Genomic DNA, 22,262 nt, shown 5'->3' with positions numbered 1-22,262 from the left:
AGCTCCCCACCCTTGTGAGGCCCAGTGTGAACTTCAGCACCAACAAATTATTGAGCTCTCAGTACATGATGGGACATGACTGTTGAAATGTATTGATCTGTTTCAATGGTGGACTTCACGACTGAAATGTCATTGTTTTGCAGTTTTACTATGAATAAAATCTGATCTGTAATTACCATCATGGATATGATTTAGTTACATTACCAATTTATTACATTGCAACCACTGTTATACCCAATGTATATTATGATTTCACACAGAACTGATGTATGCAGGGTTTTTTTTTGTACAGGATTAATTCAATTTGCTTCCAAGTACTAAATACTATTTGGACCTACTGTAGTACACAACATGTTATACACTTTCCACTTAAACTTGATGCATAACAATTCCCCGTTCTCTGATTTGTACTATTAATTTATTCTTCTGTATATTTATTCTATTCATTCATTTTGCACTGTTAAGTAGAATTGTTGTTACTGAACAATATAATAAATTGTATTAGCATTTTTTAAACATCCAATACATTGTGTTGTCTTCTTTTTCGAATGCAATAGTAATATTGCCATTAAATAAAAACAGGCGTGAGAACCAACATGAGAAACAGAATAGAAAAGGCCTATTACTTCATGATTGTTTAAACGTTTTTAAAACATTATTTTTGAGCTGACAATTATTTGAAGGATTTCAAACATTTCATTGAATGATAATGACAATGTACGGCACGATGATCATACACACATAAGAACAATTAAACCTGAACACTCAACTAACAGACAATCACTCAATGGATCTTAATAATCAAGAAAACAGGCTGAAGGTGTATGGGAGGGTTGGAGCAAACTATGTATATTTATCATGCATCTGTATTTTACTCCCACGGTTTTTCTGCAGCTCACACTCAGTTGGCGAGATATCACATTACTCACGGCTGTGTTGTAAAAGTACTTCTCTAGTGTGTGTGTGCGTCGCTCAAAACTGTGATTACTTTTCATTACTGCAGGGTGGATTGGTCCACTCGTCACTACGCACGGGGGGGAATCGGCGGTGCATTTTACACAAACCTCTAGCGATGGATGTATTGCTTACTCCTCCCCATAACTTCAGGTAAATACAAAATAAAGAGTATATGGGCGACAAAGTGAGAATACGTGAATCTAAAAAGAAGCGGAAGTGTTATATGTTAGTTGTGAGACAGCGCGACACCCCCCTCTCCCCGTAGAAGTGGTAGCGTCCGTGTGTGTAGCCAGAAGCTCATTAGCGTGTAGTTGGACAGTAGTGCTGCTCACTGGCTTGTTGTAGTTCGTAGGAGCTGCAGGACGTGAGGGGAGCTGCTGTCTTCTAACTACAACAAAACAACATGGTCAGACCAAACTAACCCTCTGCCCTGTTGCTTGTAGGAGATCCGAGACTCTCACCGTGATGCTTGTGAGTGGTAGCTTTTTCTTTTTCTTTTTTCCCCCTTCCTTGTTTGATAATAACTTCATGAAACGAGCTAACTTTTGTCTCAGTTAGTTGATAAAGTCTGAAGTGTGATGCTCCCCTGTGTTGTCAAAGTTGTGTTTGGGACTTTTTAATGCGATTATAAATGAGCTACGACAAAAGTGAGAAAACTACAAATAGCTTGATTTGCTTAGCCTAGCAACTTTTCCTCATGTGGAGTTCCTGAGTTGTTGTCCCCTTTGTTTTGTCTTGAGTTATTACAGGCATACAAGCTTCCTTGTTGGTGTTTTGTCTGCATTGTCATTCACTTGCTTTAAAGATATAATGTGATGTGACCCTTTATTGGTGAGTTGATGATCACTGGTCTCATTATTTATCCAAACCTCTGTGTTAAATGTGTATAAAGGGTGAACATAAAGCAGGCAGATTCATTGAAGCTCGTGATATTTTGCACAGTTTTTTTCTTTTCTTTTTCTTCTCGCTTGTTTTGAATTGAGATCATATAATGTGGAACTCGCTTCATAGTCCAGACATTCTCATCCCAGACTGGATTTTTCATGCATGTATGGTGTGCATGGCAAGATAGGCCACAAACAGACAAATGCAATAAATAAATACACCCCCCTCCCTTCCTCTCTGGCTGCTGATGCCAACGACTTGATGTAATATAGATATCTGAGTCTACCTCAAGTGACAGACTGTGCCATTGAACTGGAATGTTGTTGTCTTATCTTAATAGAGCCAACCTTCCCCTCAGGTGTGAAGTCAGGGTTGGCTGACACACAACCCAACAGATTCTGCAATTTAAGCGCTCATCAGGATCATAAACACAAGAACTTGTCAAACCTGACTCCTGCAGTGTCCCCTGGCCATAATAAGGACTGCTGAAGTTCACAAGAGGCCTAAACTTTCATATATTTGCATATGAAGTAGTGTAAATTCTGAATAACAGATGTGTTGCTTTACTTTCTGCATATATATATATATATATATATATATATATATATTGTAATTGTCTGATCAGCAGCTTGCAGCCTTTCTGCCAAGATAAAAGAAAGAAAAAAAAACTACCTGTTTGCTCTGTAGCCTGCGTGTAACATTCTGTGAGCTCCCGTCACACCAATTTCTTTGCCAAACTCATTTCCCTTTCATGAGGGATTTTGGAAAAGGAGAAAAAAAAGAAGGGCTTTAAGGACTGTTTGTGCTGGTTACTTGGACCAGCTCAGTTTTCAGGGCCTTTTCTTCAGACCCGGAGAGGCATACACCTGGAGGGCTCACAAGCTCATCGGAAAAAACTGTTGAACTCCTTGAGCTGGAGAACACAAAAGGCTCCCTGTCATGGCCTGCAGATGATCTCTCATTTCTTGTCTGTGTCACTTAAAATGGAATAAGAAATAAAACCGCACAAACATGAAGATGATGTGCACAGCCATGGCTACTGTTACAAGATAAGGGGGAGGATAGAAACTTTCTGGCCTCAAGTTTTTTTAATTTCATATTTAATTTGATTGGAATGGCGCCTCTGGATGGGAATTATTTTGGTCCATTAAAGTGCAATGTCATTCAGCCGTGGGCGTTGTGTCTTCAGCCGTCTGTAATTAAGAGACTTTGTTCGATTTAGCATTCACGAGGACGACATTTCTCTCTAACTTGGACAGGTTTGTTGAAAGCCTTGATTAGAGAGCTCAACAAAGCTCTTGTTCTGGACAAATGTCTACAGTGCAAGTGATTATGTATGAGATAATTAAACAGCAGGCCTGCTTTAAAACGTAGGCCTCCTTGGCTGCCATGCATCGCCATGCTGAGCCTTTGTGTTTATGGTAAGTGGGCAGCTGCATGCTTGTGAGACCTTGGCTGTACCCCAGGCCCTCGACTGAGCTCGGTAACTACTATTGAAGCCTCCCAGCCATGCTCATTTCTGACTATTCACTGGCTGCTTCCAGCGTAGACTGCGCCTCCTGTTTGACATAGCCTAATTTCTGTGAACGCGCAAGACAGCTGTGGGCCGGCCCGCACTCCACAATGCGCTTCATAAATTTCCTTTCAGACTCCGAGCTGGGACAGTGTGCGCCGGCACCTGCCCTTTATTGCCCCCCCCCCAATTAATGACAACACCAACAAAGAAACGTCCATACTTTGTAAAAAAAAACAAAAAAAAAGTTTCACACTGGAGTTGCTGGAAACTGGTTTTCTAGTTTGTCAGTCAAATAGCTGCTTGTATGACACGTGCTGTGGCAACACGCCCGACATTATGATGGCGAGAAGTGCTCAGAGTTCCTCGAGGCCAAATAGGGATCCAGCGTTTGCGACTTGTGAGATGCGGGCCGTCGTCGCCGCGTCGTTCAGGAAGACGAGCTTTTTCGGAACGCGCACATTTTCCTCTCCGGGGACGTTCTTGTCGAGGACGACTGCCGTGTTTTAACGTGTCGTTTTTTGTCCCCCCCCCCGTCACAAGCGATTTGGTGATAAAACCAGCAGCCGAGACTTTGCAGTTAAGTTTCACGTCTGACCGTCTCAGCTGCTCAGCAGATGCTGAGACGACCACAATCCTGGGATGTTTGAGAGCAGGGCCAATGTCGGACTGCGATTCTTCCAGGCGTGTCGGGGAAACCAAGCAGTACTGTACTACTGAGTGGCGATTTGTCATATTGGTTACGAAAAGGAAGCAGTGATCAAGTAACTTAAGGCAACATTGTTAAACTGTGCCGTTTTTTTCCACTCGCGAGTGGAAGTGCCTCGAGTGTTAAAATAAAATGGATTAGTATTAGCCTTAGACTGTCAGTCGGACACAAATCTGCCAAATCCTTGTGTAACGGTGGCCGAACCTCGGGATTACAGTCTGAGCAATGTATGGAAAAGCTGCTCAAAATGGGGAAACAGAGTTTTATGGGGGGGGGGGGGGGGGGGTCAGCAGTTTGTAACGGCTAAGCTAATTGTCTGGACTTAACCACAATTTATGAGCCTTTAAAAAAACAAAAAACAATAATGTAATTTATACTTCTCTAACTGAGCTTTTTAAATATGTTTTGAGCTAAGGTTAAAACAGTTGGCAGCTTTAACTTGACCCTATCCACTCTGCGGTTTCCTCTGTGCTCCTGTCTCAGTTGTGTTGCGCGATCGCTTGCCGTTTCTGACAAAGCTCGCGGCGTTCGAATGGGGTTTCAGTGACCACAGAGGAAGCATGGGGCGTCCCGTCAGCTCGCCCGGGGCCCGCGCTTCTGTTGTCTTCTCGGAGGTTTGCTGTCACTGCAGACTTCTGCCGCAGACATAAAACTGCCTGTTTGCGTGTGATGGAAAGCCACGTCCGAGGGAAACGTCCTGTAACGCTCTTCCCCTCCGCGGAGATTAGACTTCTCAGTTGTCATGGCGGTCGCTGTCCCGGCTCAGATAAAGCGCTATCGGGGAAGTTCTCACCGATTCCAGGCAGGCAGCGTGGTTATCGGGGTGATTCGGGTTTGGACATCAGGAGGGGAGTGGCACCTTTTGGGCAGAAAGTTTCGACACTTCATTTGGCCGATTAAAAGCTCCATTTTGAATACAAGTGTATTATGAGGGTGTTTCCAGCAAGTGTTGGAATTCTTGCCTTTACAGGGTTTTTTTTTTTCTCTCTCTCTCTCTCTCTCTACACGACAAGCCAATTTCTCTTTCTCTTTTCCATTTTCAGTCTGATTCTTATTTACGAACTGACAAGAGTTTGATATGTTCCCAGAGGCTGTGGTCCACGTTGCGCTTTTACGATGATCAACTTATGTCACGGAGCAGAGGAATGTTCATAATTACGTTATAAACCTCACCCTATTTTAGTACACAGTTCAGATTGATGGTCATGAATGCGCAAGCTTAATAAAAGATAATTAAACTGTTGCGTGTCAGGGATCTCGTTTACCGCATTAGTTGAAATCCCAAATTTCAAACGACTGTGCAGGTATTTTTGTCCAAACCATTCAAGGAATGGCAGAGATCGTCGTTGCGCATCCTTAATTCTTTCTTGAGCAAGGCCTTTCACGTCCGTCACTCGGCAAGCTGTGATTAACAAACAGTTCCGTTTCTTTCCACCGGAACACGTCCGGATCAGGTCTGTGGCGACGCACTGCTTAATCTCACGCGACCTAGTCCGGCTCCCAGCTTTAATCTGATCTGTCCTGTTGACACAGGCCACAAGGTAAATGACCAGCGTGTAGGGGGCATCGATTGCCAGAAATAAAATATAATCCTATCAAGGGAGAGTTGGGTTAGTTTTGGTGATCCTTCGTGTCGCTTTTCTGTGCCGAGTCAAGACCGTCCTTGTGTGTTATTTATAATGGCCAACGGCTTCTCGTGTCACGAGCGCAGCACGCAACTCTTTATTATGTGTGTGTGTGTGTACTCTCGCTGTGTTAGCTCATCTTCCCATCGCATGCGACGTCTCACCTCTGTTACCTCTCTGTGTTTACCTCACAAAGCCGGCACAAAGGGGGCAACCGAGGTGGTACAAACGGATCTGTTATTAAGACTATATGTCATTTGTGACAGAAAAAAGACCCGGCGGCGAAGCAGCTGCTGTGGCCTAACAATGATATAGTATTAAAATGTTCAACAGTAAGATAATAGACTCGATACTGTATCATGACATGCTTATAATCTCGTGTCTTCAACCTTTTCAAATTGGCAAACCAGTGTGTTCGTTCACTTCGTGTCAAATTTGTTTTAAGGTTGTTTTCTTGACGTAGAAGTTAATCAAAATCGACTAGAGGGTCTTGTGACAGTGTCCTCCTCCCCACACACACACACACACACACACACACACACCCTACCACCCGTAACCTCTGCTGTCGCCTCTTTTGTTTCCCACGGTGTCGTCTCTTCTGCACAGAGCGCTCTTTTGTTTTGCGTCCACTCAGTTTTTTTTTTGTGTGTCCCTTTCTCTGCCCCTGCAGTTGTTTTGTCCCTCTGACCTTGAAGGCATCACTGGACTCTCCCGTGTCCACTCCCCTCTGTTTCCCGTACCCCGACCAGAAATAATCCCGACAGTTAAAGGTGGCAGCGAAATCCTCTGCGACAATTATTTCGCTCTTTGTCCCGGGCTAATCAGCAGTTTTACTGTAATCGTTGTGCGGCATTAAAGTGAAGAGTGTTGTTTTAATAACCGCAAGGTCAGCTATTCCCAGCCAGCAGCCCCCCCTGAGGATTCAATTACACAACTTTGACTTTGCTCTTATTCCTCTCCGTGAGGCTCGGAGTACGACACTTTTGAGGAAACTCGAGCTTTCCTTCACATGAACGGGGAGGAAGAAAGCAAATATAGAGTTCCACTTTTGGAGGCACGCCAGCGAGAAAGAGATGTGGAAGTGAAAATCTGATGTAATTTTAAGGTTATGGCTGCCATAGGACAACATAGGCGAGTCGGCGTCGGTCAACATGCTGGGAATGTTTCCTTCTTCACTTGAGAGCAGAGAGAAAAAAAAGGAAAAAAAAAAGACATCACGTCGAACTCACTGAACTCCCCAAGCTCCCGTGTGTATTTTTCACTTTTGTAAACGTTGAACGAGATGCTCATGAACAGACAACATGCTATTTGATCGTTAATTTACGTGTCTTTTTCAATATCAAATTGTCAGCAGTAGATGTAATAGCAGCTGATGCGCGACCCACCCAGATCCCTCTCATCTGCCTGCTTTAACACTGATCGTATCATGAAAGCGGGCTGGAAATCAACAGTTTCAGTTAGAAAATTGAAGGGAGAAGCTATTTATTCACAGCCCTTCCCTGTCTGGCTTACTTAGCTGAACACACATATGACTTAAAATGAGTTTGTGGTTATGTCCCCTTCCTAGGTGTAAATGGAAGGTAGCTCTGAAAAGGGTTTTGTGGTTTATTTTTATTTTTTTATTTTTTTATTTTTTTGCTGCAGTCAGACGAGCTTCACAATTTAACAACCACAAATATTAAAAACTGTTTAAAGTGAGGAAGACAACAGACTCGACGAAATTGTTACCATCTAAAATAATTTAGCTGGCCTTTGCTCAGATATTACACTGCTTTATGTTGACGCATACATATTTGCCAAGTAGTCGTAAATGGTCGAAACCAAGAAAACGAGTATTAATCCGCAACTCATATAATTCTGTCCCCGATTGATCCAGACTGAGGAGGGATTTGGTGCCGATCCCGGCTCATTGGCCGTCACTAAAAACCGAGCTGACCTGCATGTATTTGAACTGTGAGCTTGGAGATCCCGGGGAAAGCCCGTCACTGTACAGAACATGCCGAGGCATGTCGCACGGCAAGTTCATACCAACAGGTTTCTCTGGAAAGTGACATGCCAAGGTCAGCATGGAGCTCGGAGCGTTTGCTGCACTACGGCGTGGATTGACGTCCGGCGATTCACTTTCCACACTGAGATTTGGAGCAACTTTCTTAAAACACGAGGGGATTTGTGTTGGATTTAGATTCCTTTTTGACCAGGTTTGCTTTTGCATTTGATGATGCCTTTGCGTGCCCTCACCCAGTGGATCAGTCCTCCTCCATCCATCCGGATTGTTCTGCACTTATATGGTCGACAGAATGTCAGAAATGCGCTGAATTCTAATCCGTGTGCTCATCTTTGTGTGCCCGCTCAGGATCGGGCCGAGGAGTGAGGCGCATTCCTGGAGCAGTTGAGGGGTGGGGGGGGCGGCGATGTGTCGGGGGCCCACGATCTGAAAAGCTCAACGAGAAATCTGCCCGCTCACACCGTGCCCGCCAAGATGGCCACCGGCTTCACTCACCATTACTGGAACGCCGTGGGACAAGGATGTGTGTTGTCATGGTGATCATTTACAAGAAAACACTGGAAAAAAAGGGCGCCGATGATGTAACATCCAAACGTCAGGATTTGGGCCCGGTGAGATGTTATTTCCTACTTGTGTGAGAGTTTGTTGTTTTTTTTTCCTCTGCAAAATGTGTCAGTTTGTGTTTACATTCAATTTTGCCAAGAAGCTTCAACTATGCCCGTCATGGGAGAAGACGTCAAGGTGCTACTTTGAATTAGGACTTCTTATTAATTTTTTTTTTTAAGCAGGACGTTCATCAGGCTCCAGCAGTTTCGTGGCTCCACATTTCATTTTCCCCCTCTCATCTCTCAGCTCACAGTCATTCACAATCACATCTTTAGCAGATGAATAAGCATTGCCTTGTTGAGTCACAGGAAGTGATGTCAGACAAGCTATTCACTTGTTGAAAAGTGGAGGGGGGAAAAAATGTGTAAATTATAATAAAATCAGTGATAATTGTATCACAATAACCTTCAATTATCATTCCCGCATTTCTGTAGTTTTAAACAATCGCTGTGTTTCACTCATTCCCCTTTCAATGGCAGCATTTGAGGCCCACTTGAGTCATTTTCTAATCAGGACTCGTGTTGTAGAAACTTTACTCTTGCCAGCACTGAGTGGAGGAAACTCCCCCCCCCCTCTCATGTGCACCAGTTTTGCCCTCTCCGTCTCGTGAAATGAAGTCATCACGCTCGGGGGGCTGAGCGTCAATCAGAGGCATTTATGGTGGAATGCTGTTGATGAGTTAAATTTAGAAGCCATTTTACATTCACAAAAAATCTGTCGTGCTAATTGGTTTTCGCTTCTCACTTGTTGATTTATTGCCGCTTGTCGAAGAGTTGAAACACCCGAGCCATTCATTTCTATGATATTCTGGATTGTAGTGAGCTGACAGTGAATCTTTTCCCTGCATTTCCATAGTTCAAGGCACAGACCATGAGCCAGGGGACTGCACTTTTCTCTTGTGGACTCATGGGTAAGAGTTTGCCACTCAACATCAAATACATACAAGAGTGTTTATTTGCTTCTTGCTTCCACCGCCGTCTCTCACTTGCCTGAAACCACATTGAGCAATCGGTTCCCCCGGCCTTCAAACTCTCATGCCACTCGTGGTTTGTCGCACGGAACACGGCCACTTCTGTTTGAATGTCAGACTTCCTAATGTTTTGCACTATACGAGATGGTATTCTTTGCTTCTGTCGTGATCCATAGACAATGAAAAGCATGAAAAACTATTACCATGTCAGTTAAATGCATTTAACGTCTTTATACATAGTCTGCAGCTGTCATCATTATAAAAAATGTATGCACTAAAGCTCATGGTCATACTTAAATTAAATCTAGCTTAAAACATCATTACAATAACAAGATCTCTTCCCAAAAATGTAAAGTTGAAGTTCACCGAGTCGTTCCTGCTCCAGATGACCAAGAGGAAAACAGGCAACACGTCACTTCCAGTCGGCTCAATACAAAAGAATCGTTCACCCCGTCTGAATCGGTCGGTACGGAGGAATCGTTCAGTGAACAAGTGCTCCCATCACCTCGTATTTTGCACCTTTGTATATATTCCTGTTCAATCGACTCACACACCCAGTTCATTTTACTCAACGACTCATAAACCCTCGAGTCAGTCAAAGGAATCGAGTTTCCCATCACTATTAGGAAAAGGGCAACATTTCCCCGACAAGCATAATCCCGTCTCACACATCTTAAACCGATGGATTAAATGTCGCCATGTGTCGTATTGCCATGTTTCATAGGATTCATTTGCAGAATATCTTCAGACAAGAGCAGCTGCATTCGGTCGATCCTCACATGACGTTGTGTAAAACATGCCCGGTGGGATTATTTTCCCAAATAAATGCTTAACAATTGCAGATTAGCGGATTATTGTTACCCTGAATCGCATGGCTCTCCTCGACGCATTCAAGCCGCTGGCCTCATGGCGAAACTTTCGTCCTGACCAGAAAATCCCTTAACGTGTTGAAGGATCTTTACAGCCTGTGTTTGTTGGATGAACTGTAAACCGCTGTCGCAGTCACGTTAAACTCTTGAGTCTGAGACGGGCAGAGTCTTGGCAGAGAGCAGCAGTCGCAGTAGGCCTTTTGTTCTTTGTCCTGCCCGTATTGCCGTTGGTATTTTGGGGATTTTTATCTCCAGTGAAGAAGAATAGACCTTTTGCATGCCGGGAGTGGGCAGTGGCCTCAGTGTTTGGCGTCTGACTCAGAGTCGGCTGACCTATTCAGCGTTTCAAAAGAGTTTTTTGTTGTGACACTTGACAGGTGCTTCCCTGTCAAAACCAGTGACGCGGAAACTTTTGTGGATCTTAACAGCAGCTCGCCACCTCAGTCAGGTCATTTCACTGACATTGTCATTATTGACATTTCCTCCAGCGCGCCGGTTGGACATTGGGCTCCCTTCTCCTTCTCCAATCAGCTCTGCTTTACAGACTGTGACACCGAAAGCCTGGAGGACAGGATTTATTTTTAGTGCCAATTACACAAAGCGGCGAGTTGTGGCAACACAAAAGTACACATGCTGGGACGAATGCACTGACCCAGACTGGAGCCGTGTCATGGACCCTGTTGTCCATGTCCAGATTGCCAGACTGCCAGTGATCGCAGAACCTGGGTTTACAACCTGCTCTCTCTGGTTCCTTCTCAACACACTTTGCACACTAATACATGCATGTTCATCTGGTAAATGTATGTAAACGTCCCACAGTGGACTGATGCATGAAAAGGAAGGGGGAAAAAATAAGCCCATAAGAATTGAGAGAATTTTACAAGCCTGATTTTACACTTCAAATTGAATCACATCTTTTCAGAAAATCTTGTGTTGTTATAGCTATTAGAAAATATAATGAGATGAAGTTTCCTTTGTGGTTTAAGTTCTGTCTCCATATTTTGGAAAGGGGGGGAGGGGGGGGGGGGGTTGGATTCTCGATTGCAGAAGGCTGGAAATTACAGCGAAAACTGCGCTGACTCTCTGGAGTTGTAGATCAGAGGAAAGAAATAGATAAGTCTTCAGAAAATGTATTAAAAAAAAAATCAGTGCATAGAGACTCTGGCCTGGGGCCAAACCGATTCTAATCAGTGTAGTTCTGAGAGAGTCAACGTTCATTGACACGTCCATCCTGACCCGAGTTGGGCTGGTGTTTGGTTAGGTTTCCTGGGTTGAGGCTCATCATGACTCCAGTTTTAAGACTCATGTCGATTCTGGCAGGTAATGTTTTCGTTATTTTTCCCCCCGTGGATTTCAATGCGTCCTTCCCGTTGCAGAGACGAGCCGGTGGCGCGAGCTGGGCCACGGCTGTGCCGTGCAGCAGCGGCCGGTCGGGACGAGCCTGGAGAGCCTGTGGGACGTCCTGCCCGAGGTGCACCGGAGCTCGGCCCACTGGGGCTGGGACGTGGGCTCGGCGTCCAGCACCATCACCAGCTTGTTGCAGGACCTGAGCCTGGCCGAGTCGGCGTCCTCGCACTCCACCGCCCCGCCCAGCAAGCGACAGTGCCGGTCCCTGTCCTGCTCGGACGAGCTCGGCGGCTGCCGCTCCGCGTGGCGCCCGCAGGGCTCCCGCGTGTGGACGGCGGTGGAGAAGAGGCGGTGCCACAGCGGAGGCAGCGTGCAGCGCGGCAGCGTCGCCAGCGTGCAGCCGGGCTTCCCGGCCATGCAGCGCAGCTCCAGCTTCAGCCTGCCGGCCCGCTCCGACGCCCCGGAGCCGCCCGGCTTCGCCCGCCGGCTCCCCTGGCCCTCCGCCTTCGCCGGCCCGACGCCCTCCGAGCCGCCGTCGCAGCCCCTCTACCTCTCTCACGAACAAATCTGCCTGCCCGAGCCCCGCGGGGCGTCGCCGCGCAGCTCCCCCGACTCCACCCCGGAGCTGGAGCGCCGCGGCGGACCGGGGGGCCTCGCCCGCAGCCGCTCACAGCCGTGTGTCCTCAACGACAAGAAGGTCGGCGTGAAGCGCCGGAGACCAGCGGACACGCACAAACAGAGGCCTTCACTGGACCTGGCCAAAATGACCCAGGTCAGTATGAAACATTCAACTATAAAGTTGCTTCAAATCACATTAACACAGCACACCATTAAGTGGTGCAGGCTGCAAGCTATTACTATTATGTACGAGTTGAACTCGCCACAGCCCTCTTTTGTGTTCCAAATGATCAGCGTCCAGCGCTCGACAGCAGAGCCTCAGGAAACGGTCACGCCAGCTGGACACTCCGCTCGCCCCATCAGTGTCAATAACATTTGCTCGTTTCACTCTTGTGTTGGGGGGGATTTTCTCTGTATGTGTTGGATAAACAAACACTTCCAGTTAAGGTCATGCCATTGTGTCTGTTCTCCCTCAGAACACCTCAAAACGCCTCTGCAGGCAGCGCCGTTACGGGCGTTCGTTCGTTCATGCAGGCCTGCTCAGGGTCACATTCCACGATGTGGGTGGGTGTGTGTGTGTGTGTGTGCGTGTGTGTTTGCACTTTGGAGGAAATGAAAGGAAAGAATGACCTGTTCAATGTGTTACTGGACGGAACATGTTTGACGGGGGTCAGTTTGTGTCCACGCACTTCTGCGTGCGCCTCCCGGCAGGCGTTTTCGCCGACACGCTTGGTGCAGCTTCTCACGTAGCGCCGGATGGATCATAAACACAGAGCTGGACTTGGCCCCCGTGAGGAAGTCGCCCGGAGTTCAGTGGCGTCTTAACAACAGCGCTGTGGTGACACGACAGGCTGACGCCACACACACACGCACACACACACACACACACACACAAAACACGTCCAAGGTCAGCGAGGCGACCAAACACGATTTCACCGAAAAAAAATCTTGGGGTGCTGAGATTGTTGCCGTTAGATCTTTCCTGCTATTTATGCATCGTGTTCTCTCTTGTTACATGAAATAGAAACTGCTATGACATGGTTTTTTCTTCCAAAGAGGCAGAGAGGCTTTGAAGCCTCAAGAGATGTTTGCTTCAAATAATACGTCTCCTTTTAGATCTTTTTTTTTTTTCTTCCTCAAAATCATCTCAGATGACTTGAGCTTGCTGCTACACAGCGGTGCAGCAGGTCGACCGGATGAATGAACTTCGATTTGAGGTGGAGGCACAGTGGTTGAGTGGTTAGCACTTTATCCTCACAGTAAAGATTCTAATCTACAGGTTTGAGTCTGAGGGGGGGGGGGGGGGGACTTTCCACATCGTGATGAATTGAGCAGCTTGTGGGTCAAACGGTGGAGCTCGGTTGCCCTTCAGCCCAACGATCGGGTGTGGAGGTGTAACCGGACGAGACACTGGACCCCACGTCGTTCCCGTTCCGCTCCCCGCGGTGGCCTCGCACTCCGCATGTCAGCTGTCGCCGTTGTGTTAACGGAGGAGTGTGGGAAGACTGCCGTCACCCTGCGAACATAAGAGCGCATTATTATCTTGTAGACGGATGAAATGAGCCGTTTTTTTTTCCCCCCCAATGGAAAAAACGGAAGTAGAATTTGATTTTAATAGACACTCGCCACTCGTCTCCAGGGCTTTTAACGCGCTTGACTCGTGTCGCCCTGTCCAGACTCAAAGTCACCTTACTGCTCAAAAGATTGGCCGCAGTGCTGAGTGTGTCTCTGTAGTGTCCTCTCGTCCACACACGCCTGAGCGGTGTGATTTACCCGGTGAGGAACTGCGACCCTCCGCCCCGGCTCACTGTGGCTCCGTGAATGTCAGGAAGGAGAGCAGCTGTGGCAGAGGTTATGGATCGTCGCACGGTGGGGGGGAAGGGGGGGAGGGGGGGGGGGGGTACGTGTCGGGTAAAGAGATATTGATTTCTGTAAATTCAGCTCAGTGGGTGGATCGCTGCCACAACCGAGCCTCATGAGCTATCGATCAGCTTTTAACGACTGAGAGTCAAGGTCAGCGTGGAGGAGGAGGCTTTTTAGTCCCGTTCGGTCGGCGGAAAGGACGGCGGGCTGCGGTGGAAGCGGGCGAGACGGGCGGCGCTTGGTCATGACCCCCAACGTGGCGCAGTGAAGTTGTGCGAGGACGCCGCGGAAGATGAAGACGAGCAGCTTCCCCCGACCCGAGTCGGGAGCGCTGGCTGGTTAAACACCACGGCCTGACGGTTCACTACGATCCCGGGCTCCTTCTGACCTCATCAGTCTGGGCCGGGGGGGGCTGACTGCTGACAAACGCACCCGCTTGACCGGCGGAAAGAAAAAAACAGTAGGGCCCCCACTTTTGATCCACTCCTACCCGATGCACAGACCTTTCCCACTGCTGTTGGGACCAATAACTTTAGATTCTTTACTGCTTTTCCTCATCCATCTATAACCTCTTTTGGGGTTTCGATCAATCCTGAGCGTGTAAATAGTTTCGTGGTCCAACATGGACGTCAGCCATTTTAAGCCTTGGTAGCATTTAATTATTACCAACTACCAAGTATTTGTCGGCTCCAGCTTGTGACCACTGTGAAACGTTGAAGTTCATATTAATATAAATCTCTCCCGAAGCTTTTCTTCTTTCTTCTCCCCAGCAAAATCCGAACTTCAAGTGGATTTATCTTTCGTCTATTGATTAGCTGCAGCAGTAGTTCATAAATTTGGCCGAGGGCCGCATATCTGACAGTCGGGTGCTTGTTTAGTATTACATAAGCGCACAAATGATTGGGGTGGGGGGGGGGTTCACAGAGGCACTATTCTCCCGTGTCCTTCTGCCGTGGCACCGTCGCTGCTCAGGCATGAGGCAGCTGTCCTGCCTCCTCCACATTAACTGTACAGATTGGATAAGCCTCCCCGTTCCTAAAGCTCCTCATTCCGGCGTGCACAGCTGTCGCCCGGCTCGCCTGCAGCTCTGTTGACACATGTGTATTTGCCTAAAGAGGTTTCTGGGGTTTCCAGATGCATGTGTGCATTGTGCCGAGCCAAGTCAGAAGGGCTGACGTGAGCGATGTCCAGCCTCCGGCTGTTTGGCTCACAGCCTCATGAAGCCCCGCTCTTCCTCACTTGTTGCTCTGGTCTAATTTTACACCTTTTCAGAACTCGTAAAAAACGTTTATTTCCAAAGCAGCTCTTGCCCAGTGTGGAGTGCGAACCACACTGACCCAAGTACAGTCAAGGGATTGTATTTATAACTTGGCTCTATAGTCCAAGATGATGGACTTGTTTTTGGATTTGAAATGTGCTTTTCCCCGTCCAGACTGGACTCCCGACTTACAGGTTTGACTTTTTTTTTTTTGTGTTTCTCAACAGAAACTTCGCAATTTCCACAGCCTGAGCTGCCCGGGAATCACAGGTGAAGACGTGTGCGAGTCGAGCCAGGCCGCCGCCGCCCCGAGGAACGCCCACTTGCCCGCGAGCGAACCCGGCGTGGAGGACGCTCAGCCGGCGACCAAAGAGGACGTGCTCAGCGGCGACGTGTCCACGGACTGGAACTCCACGGACTTTGGCGACACGACTCCGGGAACGACCAACGGGAAGGACGGCGAGCCGCTGTGGGCGGAGCTGTGCAGCCTGGGGAAGGACGCGTATCAGCTCGGTGGCGAGCTGGACATCGAGCAGATCGAGAGAAACTGAGCTTCCCTCCCGACGCGTCGGGCTTTAGGTTGATCACCGGGCGGTACAATAAACAGTACTGATAGTCTTAAGGACGACGGAGGTGGAGAACTGATGCAGTAAGCGTTCCTGAACTTGTCCTCTACTTTTTTTTGGGGGGGGGAACAAACTGAACAGGAGCTTTTGTGTGCTAAACACCCATTTTTGGAGATTCTGCAGTCAGAAGCCCCGACCCCGCCCCCCCACTGTGCAGTCCCTCAACTGTGTCTCAGGAGAACAAGAGAAGATGGATGTGGGTGAAAACAACATGATAAATATAAATATGATATATTAATGTTGGCTCAGAGACTGGGGTTTGTTTGTTTTTTTTTACATTTCTCTTTAACCCTGATTAACCTACCTGTACTTTGGAGAGAATTCACAGCAGGTTTGTATAAATTCTCTGCACTAGAATGAATGTTTTTTTTTCCTCTGACATTCTTTAAAAGCACGTGGGTCCATGATGGGAGGGAAATGGGGGGGGGGGGGCACTACTTCAAGAGCTACTGTTCGAAGAGCTACTTTCATCCTTACTGAGCAACGAGCTGTACGCACACGACGTCTATTAGGTAAACTGAAGCGCTTAACATTTCACTCGGTAACGTCAGGCTTATCTCTGAGATCTATGCTCCTGTGTGTTGGAAAGAAACTCTGTGATGCTAATAGCGTTAATATTCTTTTTACGATTTGTAACTTCAGAGTTATGTAAGACATGAGCATATTTCTATACAAATAAAACACTTTTAAACGTGTCTCTTGGAATGACATTCATTTTAAGTGTCCTGACTTGTTGACGTGTTAAGGAGTATTTTAAACAACGGGTGGAAGACGAGGAGGAGTACAAGTCAACTCGGTGTACATTTACATCCTGACTTCACACTTTAGGTTAAATGAAACAATATATCAGATGTTTGGTTGGAATTGTGCCAAAAAATATCCTTAACAGCACAAAGACTAATGCATGTTGCATCATCAATGATTGCTCATCTCCTGTGTCTCGCCTTGGACTTTTACTGTAAACTTTTCTTAAAAGTGCAATATAAATATTAAGTAAAAGGGAAGTAACCAGACTTTCCAATCTTAGAATATTTATATTACTAAATAATATTTGCCGTATTAAAAAAGTCCTCATTTTGTTTGCTTTTTTTGTTTTTTATGGCAGTAACTCATCCATCAAAAGCAAACAGCTCAGGTGTGTGGTTAACACGTTTTAGTTTTTTTTTCATACAAATACAGTCCATTTTGGGAGAGAAGTGTCCCATTTCTTGTCAGATTTGAGGACGAGACTGAAGGCGGGCCAGTTCAACATCCAGACTCTTGTACGTTGAGCGACGCTGCTGTGCTGAATGCAGTACGTGGTCCAACATTACACAAGGCCTCCTCTGCCTACTCCTGTATACATTTCACCAATAATGGCACCTTTCTCAGCGTGTAAACCATCCACGCTACTGGCAGCGATTCAACCCTGCACTGCGCAGAGAGACGCAGCCTCTCTGCGCCCCGATAACAAAGCTGCATGGCCCCTTTGCTCTTTTCGACCTCGTGATTCAGCATTTCTAGTTTCTTGAGACGGCGACGTCTCAAGAGCTTTGCCTCCATTTTAAAATGAGCTTTGGCCCAAAGGAGATGGTGTCATTTTTGGATCGTGTTCACTTCCTGTTTGCAGCTTGTAGCTGTAACGGTTCACTGCCTTCACAGACGTGGATTTCTGGAGGTATCCAGAGGCCCATGCGGTGGTTTGCAATACAGAATCGCTGCCTACAGATCACAGGCATCGAATACTGACCTTTTTCTTTGTCTGGTGTGCAAAGAAATTCCTCCCGAGTCTCCACACCTTTTTACAGTTTGATGACACGACTCATTCTGCAATATTTTGGCCCGGTTGGTATAATCTGGGGAACTTGGGCCTTTCATTGTATCTGGAAATAGACATTGCATCTCTAAAATACACTTTTGATGCCTAATTTGTTTAAAAAATATTTTTTTAAATGCTCCTTACGCTATTACTTTTGTTGCATTTCCTGAAATGTGTGGCTGACATAAAATACAATCACGAAAAAGGTAAAACGTCCAGAATTCACTTCATTGCATCCTAGTTTTACTTACAAGTTTACATTTGGGCCTGCGTCTCATTTTATTCCAGCCACTGTTTAAATAGACCTTTGTTTACTATTTAGCAGGACACGTATTAAAAGCAAGGTCATTGTTGACAAAGTCTTTAATGCAGACTGACCCAATTAAGTCGTCGGAGAAAACAGTCACAACTGCGGCCGTGGTTCTGCTGATGAGCCTGTGTTTGTGTGCTGAAGCGGCGAGTGCGTAGAGACGACGCCAGCCAGGGGTGGGAAGTCCAGTCCCTTTTTCTTTTCTTTTATGATTTTTTTTTTTTTTTTTTTTTTTTGTGATGGCGGGTGGAGTGGTGGAACGGAGCGACGGTTCACCCCAGAGACCTCCCTCCCTCCCTCCCTCCCTCCCTCCCTCCCCGCTCTGGGAAACAAAAGGGGCTTTTTCTCTGAGGAGCACAGTGACGTGGGAGGCGGCTGTGAATGTGGGCCATGTGTCAGGGCTGCCGCCGCCGCCGCCGCCACCGCCGCCGCTTGCTGCTGCTGCTGCTGCTGCTCCATTTGTCTTGCCTCCCCTCCCCAAGCCTCCAGATTATATGCCGTCGCTGAAAAAGCGCTTTCGGGTTCACCCAACTCTGCGTGTTGTTCTCTCACGTTTGGTCAGACGTGTCACCGAAAGCAGAGGGTGCCACCGAGTGAAGAAAGTCCCCTCCTTCGAGATCGACTGAGCAATTTGGCGACTGCTCGACACGCTGCGCTCCGGGCTCGGATACCACAGGAAGCACATCTGCTCCGTTGCACACTCGACGCACACTCTCGTAACAGACGCCACCATTACGCCGCTGCGTGAGAATATTTGCGTTTCGCGCGGCGAGCCCGCTCGAGGCCCGTCCGTGCGCCGGGGTGGAGGAGGAACTGGGTAAACACGGGCCTCGTCGAACGTGCTGTGCAGCAGACTGACACGCCGAGGGCCCCTGGCCTTTAATCAGCAGAGTGACAGGAGTGAAAGAAGGCTGTGTTCCGAGGGGAGATAGGGAGTTGAACAGGAGGGGCGAGCCATGCCAAGGCCCTCCGTCGCACTCGCTCACAACCCCCACACAACGGCGTGGTGGTCACTTTTGAACTGTCAGCGAGGGTTAGGCACGCTCTCGTCTGCGCTAATGATCATTCACATGGCGTTACTTCAAGTTTCGGGCAACAGATGGTCCGCTAGAGCCACACAGCTATGTGACAAAAAAAAAAGAAAAAAGAAAGCGTTTCAGGTGTTGCTTTCTTGAAATCACAACTGCACTGAGGGTTTGAACAGGGTTTTATAGTAGTAAAATATTTTCCCACAACTCGGTTGAAATTTCATGACATTTTGTAGTGGAACTATTGAGAAGAAATGAGCTGTGTGTTGGCAGAGTTTTCTGGGTTTGGTGCTTTCCCCCTTCCTTGGCAGCTCAATTGTGGTCTTGGGTAAGAAGCAATTTCGCTGTACCACCCGGCCACAAAGCATTTCCAGTTGAGCAAGTGTTGTCTAAAGCTTTTATATGTATTAAAAAAAAATAGACAACTGTAAGTGTGAGCTCAGTCTTCTAATTTACAAGCGTTTATTTGCAGTGCATTTAAACTGGCTCTCATGTTGACGACGCTCCGTTCAAAGACAAAACCACCAGAGTGTGTGTGTGTGTGTGTGTGTGTGTGTGTGTTGAGTCTGAACAGTCTGCAGCCACGCGGAGAAAGAAACGTATGATAAAGATAAAGAAGAAGAAGAAAAAAAAAAAGGGAATCCAAAGTTCAAGCACAACATCAGACTCTTCTCACTGTTACAAAAACACAACGAAGCCGTGACAGAAAAGAGCCCCTGCAGACAAGAGATGGTTGTAAAAGCCGAGGTCAGCTCTGCGCTTTGAGACCTTCTGCATACCGAGACAATTAGTTTACACTGCCTGGTGACATACGACCACCGCTTCAACTGGATTATACATACGCACGCTTGCGTATGGTATCGCGGGGCGTGCTTTGTGTCTGGGGAGCGGAGTGTCTGAGGTTATGAGCGGATAGCTCGGCAAGCTCTGGGTTCCCTGGAGGAGGGGGGGGGGGGGTGTGTGACGACTGTGTCCACATTAGCAGAGTACACACCGTTCTGTGTATGAACCGAGACGCCTGTGAAGACAGTTAGGGAGAGGAATGGAGGGAGGGGGGGGGCGAAGAGGGAGGAAATTCAGGTTCTGGCTTCCGAACCCGATGACTTCTGAAGTTTCGGAGCCGTCCCACACCACCAAGAGCTGTTGGCACCGCCTGCCTGCAAAGGGAAGAAGAGAGAGTGATGAAATGTGGGGAAACCATGTGGCTTGGGGAGTGCAAGCAGGAGGCCTCTACACACACACACACAGACACACACACACACACGCACACACACACGGAAGGGAGGGGACAAAATAACTGGCTGCTGTGAAAACAAGCGCGAGTTTCCACGGATAACGGTGCATTCAGAATCTGCAGGTGTGCGCCGTTTGTCTGGTCAGCTGACCCCGCCGTTTCCCGTCAAACAGGAAGAGCGGAGATGAGAGCTGAAGGGAGCACACAGCTGGCGGCTGTCAAGGCGGGTGAACGCAGGTGTGTTTATGAGCGGCGTGCGTCGCCCGCGCCCAACACAAACACGTGACACACCGACACGCACACGAGCGCACGTATATGGCAGGAGCTCGGGTGATAGGGTTGACATATTGAAACATCTCTGGGATACATTTGGGAAAGAAAATTGAAAGTCGCCAAGGGGGGGGGGGGGGGGGGGGGGGGGTGCAGATCTCGTCACACTTCTGTTTGGGTGAGTGATGAGCTCGTCTGGGATTCTGTGACAAACTGTACACGCCAGTCACGGCCTCTTCCCGATCCTAACTGACATATGCTGCAGGGTTTTACACTCCTGAGATGTCCATCAGCATAAGGTGAAAATGAGATCATCAGCTTAATGACCTGAGGAGGGGGGAGATACCGACGCTCATACGTATGGTACGTAGGAAACACGTGGAGCAAATAGACTCAATGCAACTATCGGTTTTATGTTGAAATGAATACCTTTATCCAGAACTCTGTTCCCTTGGCCATTTCCAATTTAATGCAATTAATCTCTTTGCTTGCAACAAACCCATGTCAATAAACAACTGTTCACCTTGTGTGTGTGTCTTGTTTTCAGGGTATAATCCCAAAATGAGGAAAATCCAGTGCAGCATCTTTGAATATGGTTTATTTGATAGTTTGCATTATTGCAAGCAAAAAAGTTCCAATCTTCCTGCGTTTCCAAATATAATGCCAGAGTGTACCTTTGTCTTCGTTACATTTAGCACACGTGTCTGGGATATTTGGATTATAACTGTTCAATTTAACATGTGATATACGTTTGTATTAAACACTTGTATTGTAGCAACTTTAATCTGGAATTAATGGTTTGTTTGTGATCTTTTTTGGAATTTCTTACAGGAGGATAAACAGTTTGTTCAGTTTTCTTCAGCAAAGCACTTTCCAGTCCCAGTGACAGTGAAACCAGAACTTAAACATACGCTACGCAATGGAAACTGACACACTGAAGTAGTCCAGTTACTCATATTTAGCGTGATTGTATTGCACTGGAGAACAGCAGAACTCAATAATGTGATTTTGACAAGTTTTGTATCAAGAGATTTGATATGTTTTTATTTCAAGAATGTAAACTTTGCATCAAAATATTATATAATTCAACAACACCTATAGGGATCACATTCACACAGAAAGGATTCAATCAAAGGGAAGCTTGCGATGAGAACACATTTTCTCTGTATGATCCGAGAATTTCAAGGTGGATTTCTTGTTTGGTGACAAGTTGAAGTGGCTGACGCTCTCTGCAACGTTACCCTCGTGGTTTTCTAAAGTGAAGTAAACAGAAGTCAAATATAATGCATACAAGTACAGGCTGGAGTACAAAAGGTGCCAAAGTGATGCAAGAGTCCCCCTCATCAGGATAATCAGCAGAGCAGCTTTAGTCAGTCGGGGATTTGACGGTGTGTCAATATGTCCTGGACGCTGAGATCATACATGCCCAGACACGTCTCCTCCAATGAGGTCATCCCCATTACCTTGGTCGGCGGCCTACAGTAACGAGTGGAGGATCGACGCGCTCCACCCCGGGAGGAATAGATCACCGTTTACCCAACGCGTCAATCGGCGGAGGCAAACCATAGCTAATTTGTAACTTGTGTGAAATGGGCGTGTGACCTCAGGCTGACCCGAGAGGCGCGGCGCCACGACCAGGCGGCTCTCGGTGCATTTCAGACGAGCCCACCAAGGAGCGGCGCTGAAAGAAAAAAAAAAACGTGGCCTGCATCCCCGAGACACTCAACCTCCATAAAACCGGACAGGAATCACCTGGCTAGAGCCAAGTGAG

At 47.2% G+C, this 22,262-nt stretch overlaps 1 protein-coding gene across 1 annotated transcript; it reads left to right on the top strand.

The window, feature by feature from the left end:
• Window positions 1–1,307: 1,307 nt before the first annotated feature.
• On the top strand, window positions 1,308–16,241 carry fam53b (family with sequence similarity 53 member B). Its single transcript, XM_080517777.1, has 5 exons — window positions 1,308–1,428; window positions 8,043–8,305; window positions 9,156–9,210; window positions 11,516–12,258; window positions 15,453–16,241. The coding sequence occupies exons 2-5, from the start codon at window positions 8,216–8,218 to the stop codon at window positions 15,774–15,776; spliced, it is 1,212 nt and encodes a 403-aa protein (XP_080373903.1). The 5' UTR covers window positions 1,308–1,428; window positions 8,043–8,215; the 3' UTR covers window positions 15,777–16,241.
• The last annotated feature ends 6,021 nt before the right edge of the window (window positions 16,242–22,262 follow it).

This window comes from Blennius ocellaris, assembly GCF_963422515.1.
Source record: "Blennius ocellaris genome assembly, chromosome: 21".
NCBI classification, from domain to species: Eukaryota; Metazoa; Chordata; class Actinopteri; order Blenniiformes; family Blenniidae; genus Blennius; species Blennius ocellaris.
The sequence above is the reverse complement of the archived record's forward strand: the minus strand, read 5'-3'. Positions and strand labels throughout refer to the sequence as shown.

Coding starts and splice junctions, on each gene's coding strand:
- fam53b (XM_080517777.1), top strand. CDS start 8,216: ATGTGTGTTGTCATGGTGATCATTTACAAGAAAACACTGGAAAAAAAG. Junction 8,306..9,155: donor AACGTCAGGATTTGGGCCCG/GTGAGATGTTAT, acceptor GCATTTCCATAG/TTCAAGGCACAGACCATGAG. Junction 12,259..15,452: donor ACCTGGCCAAAATGACCCAG/GTCAGTATGAAA, acceptor GTTTCTCAACAG/AAACTTCGCAATTTCCACAG.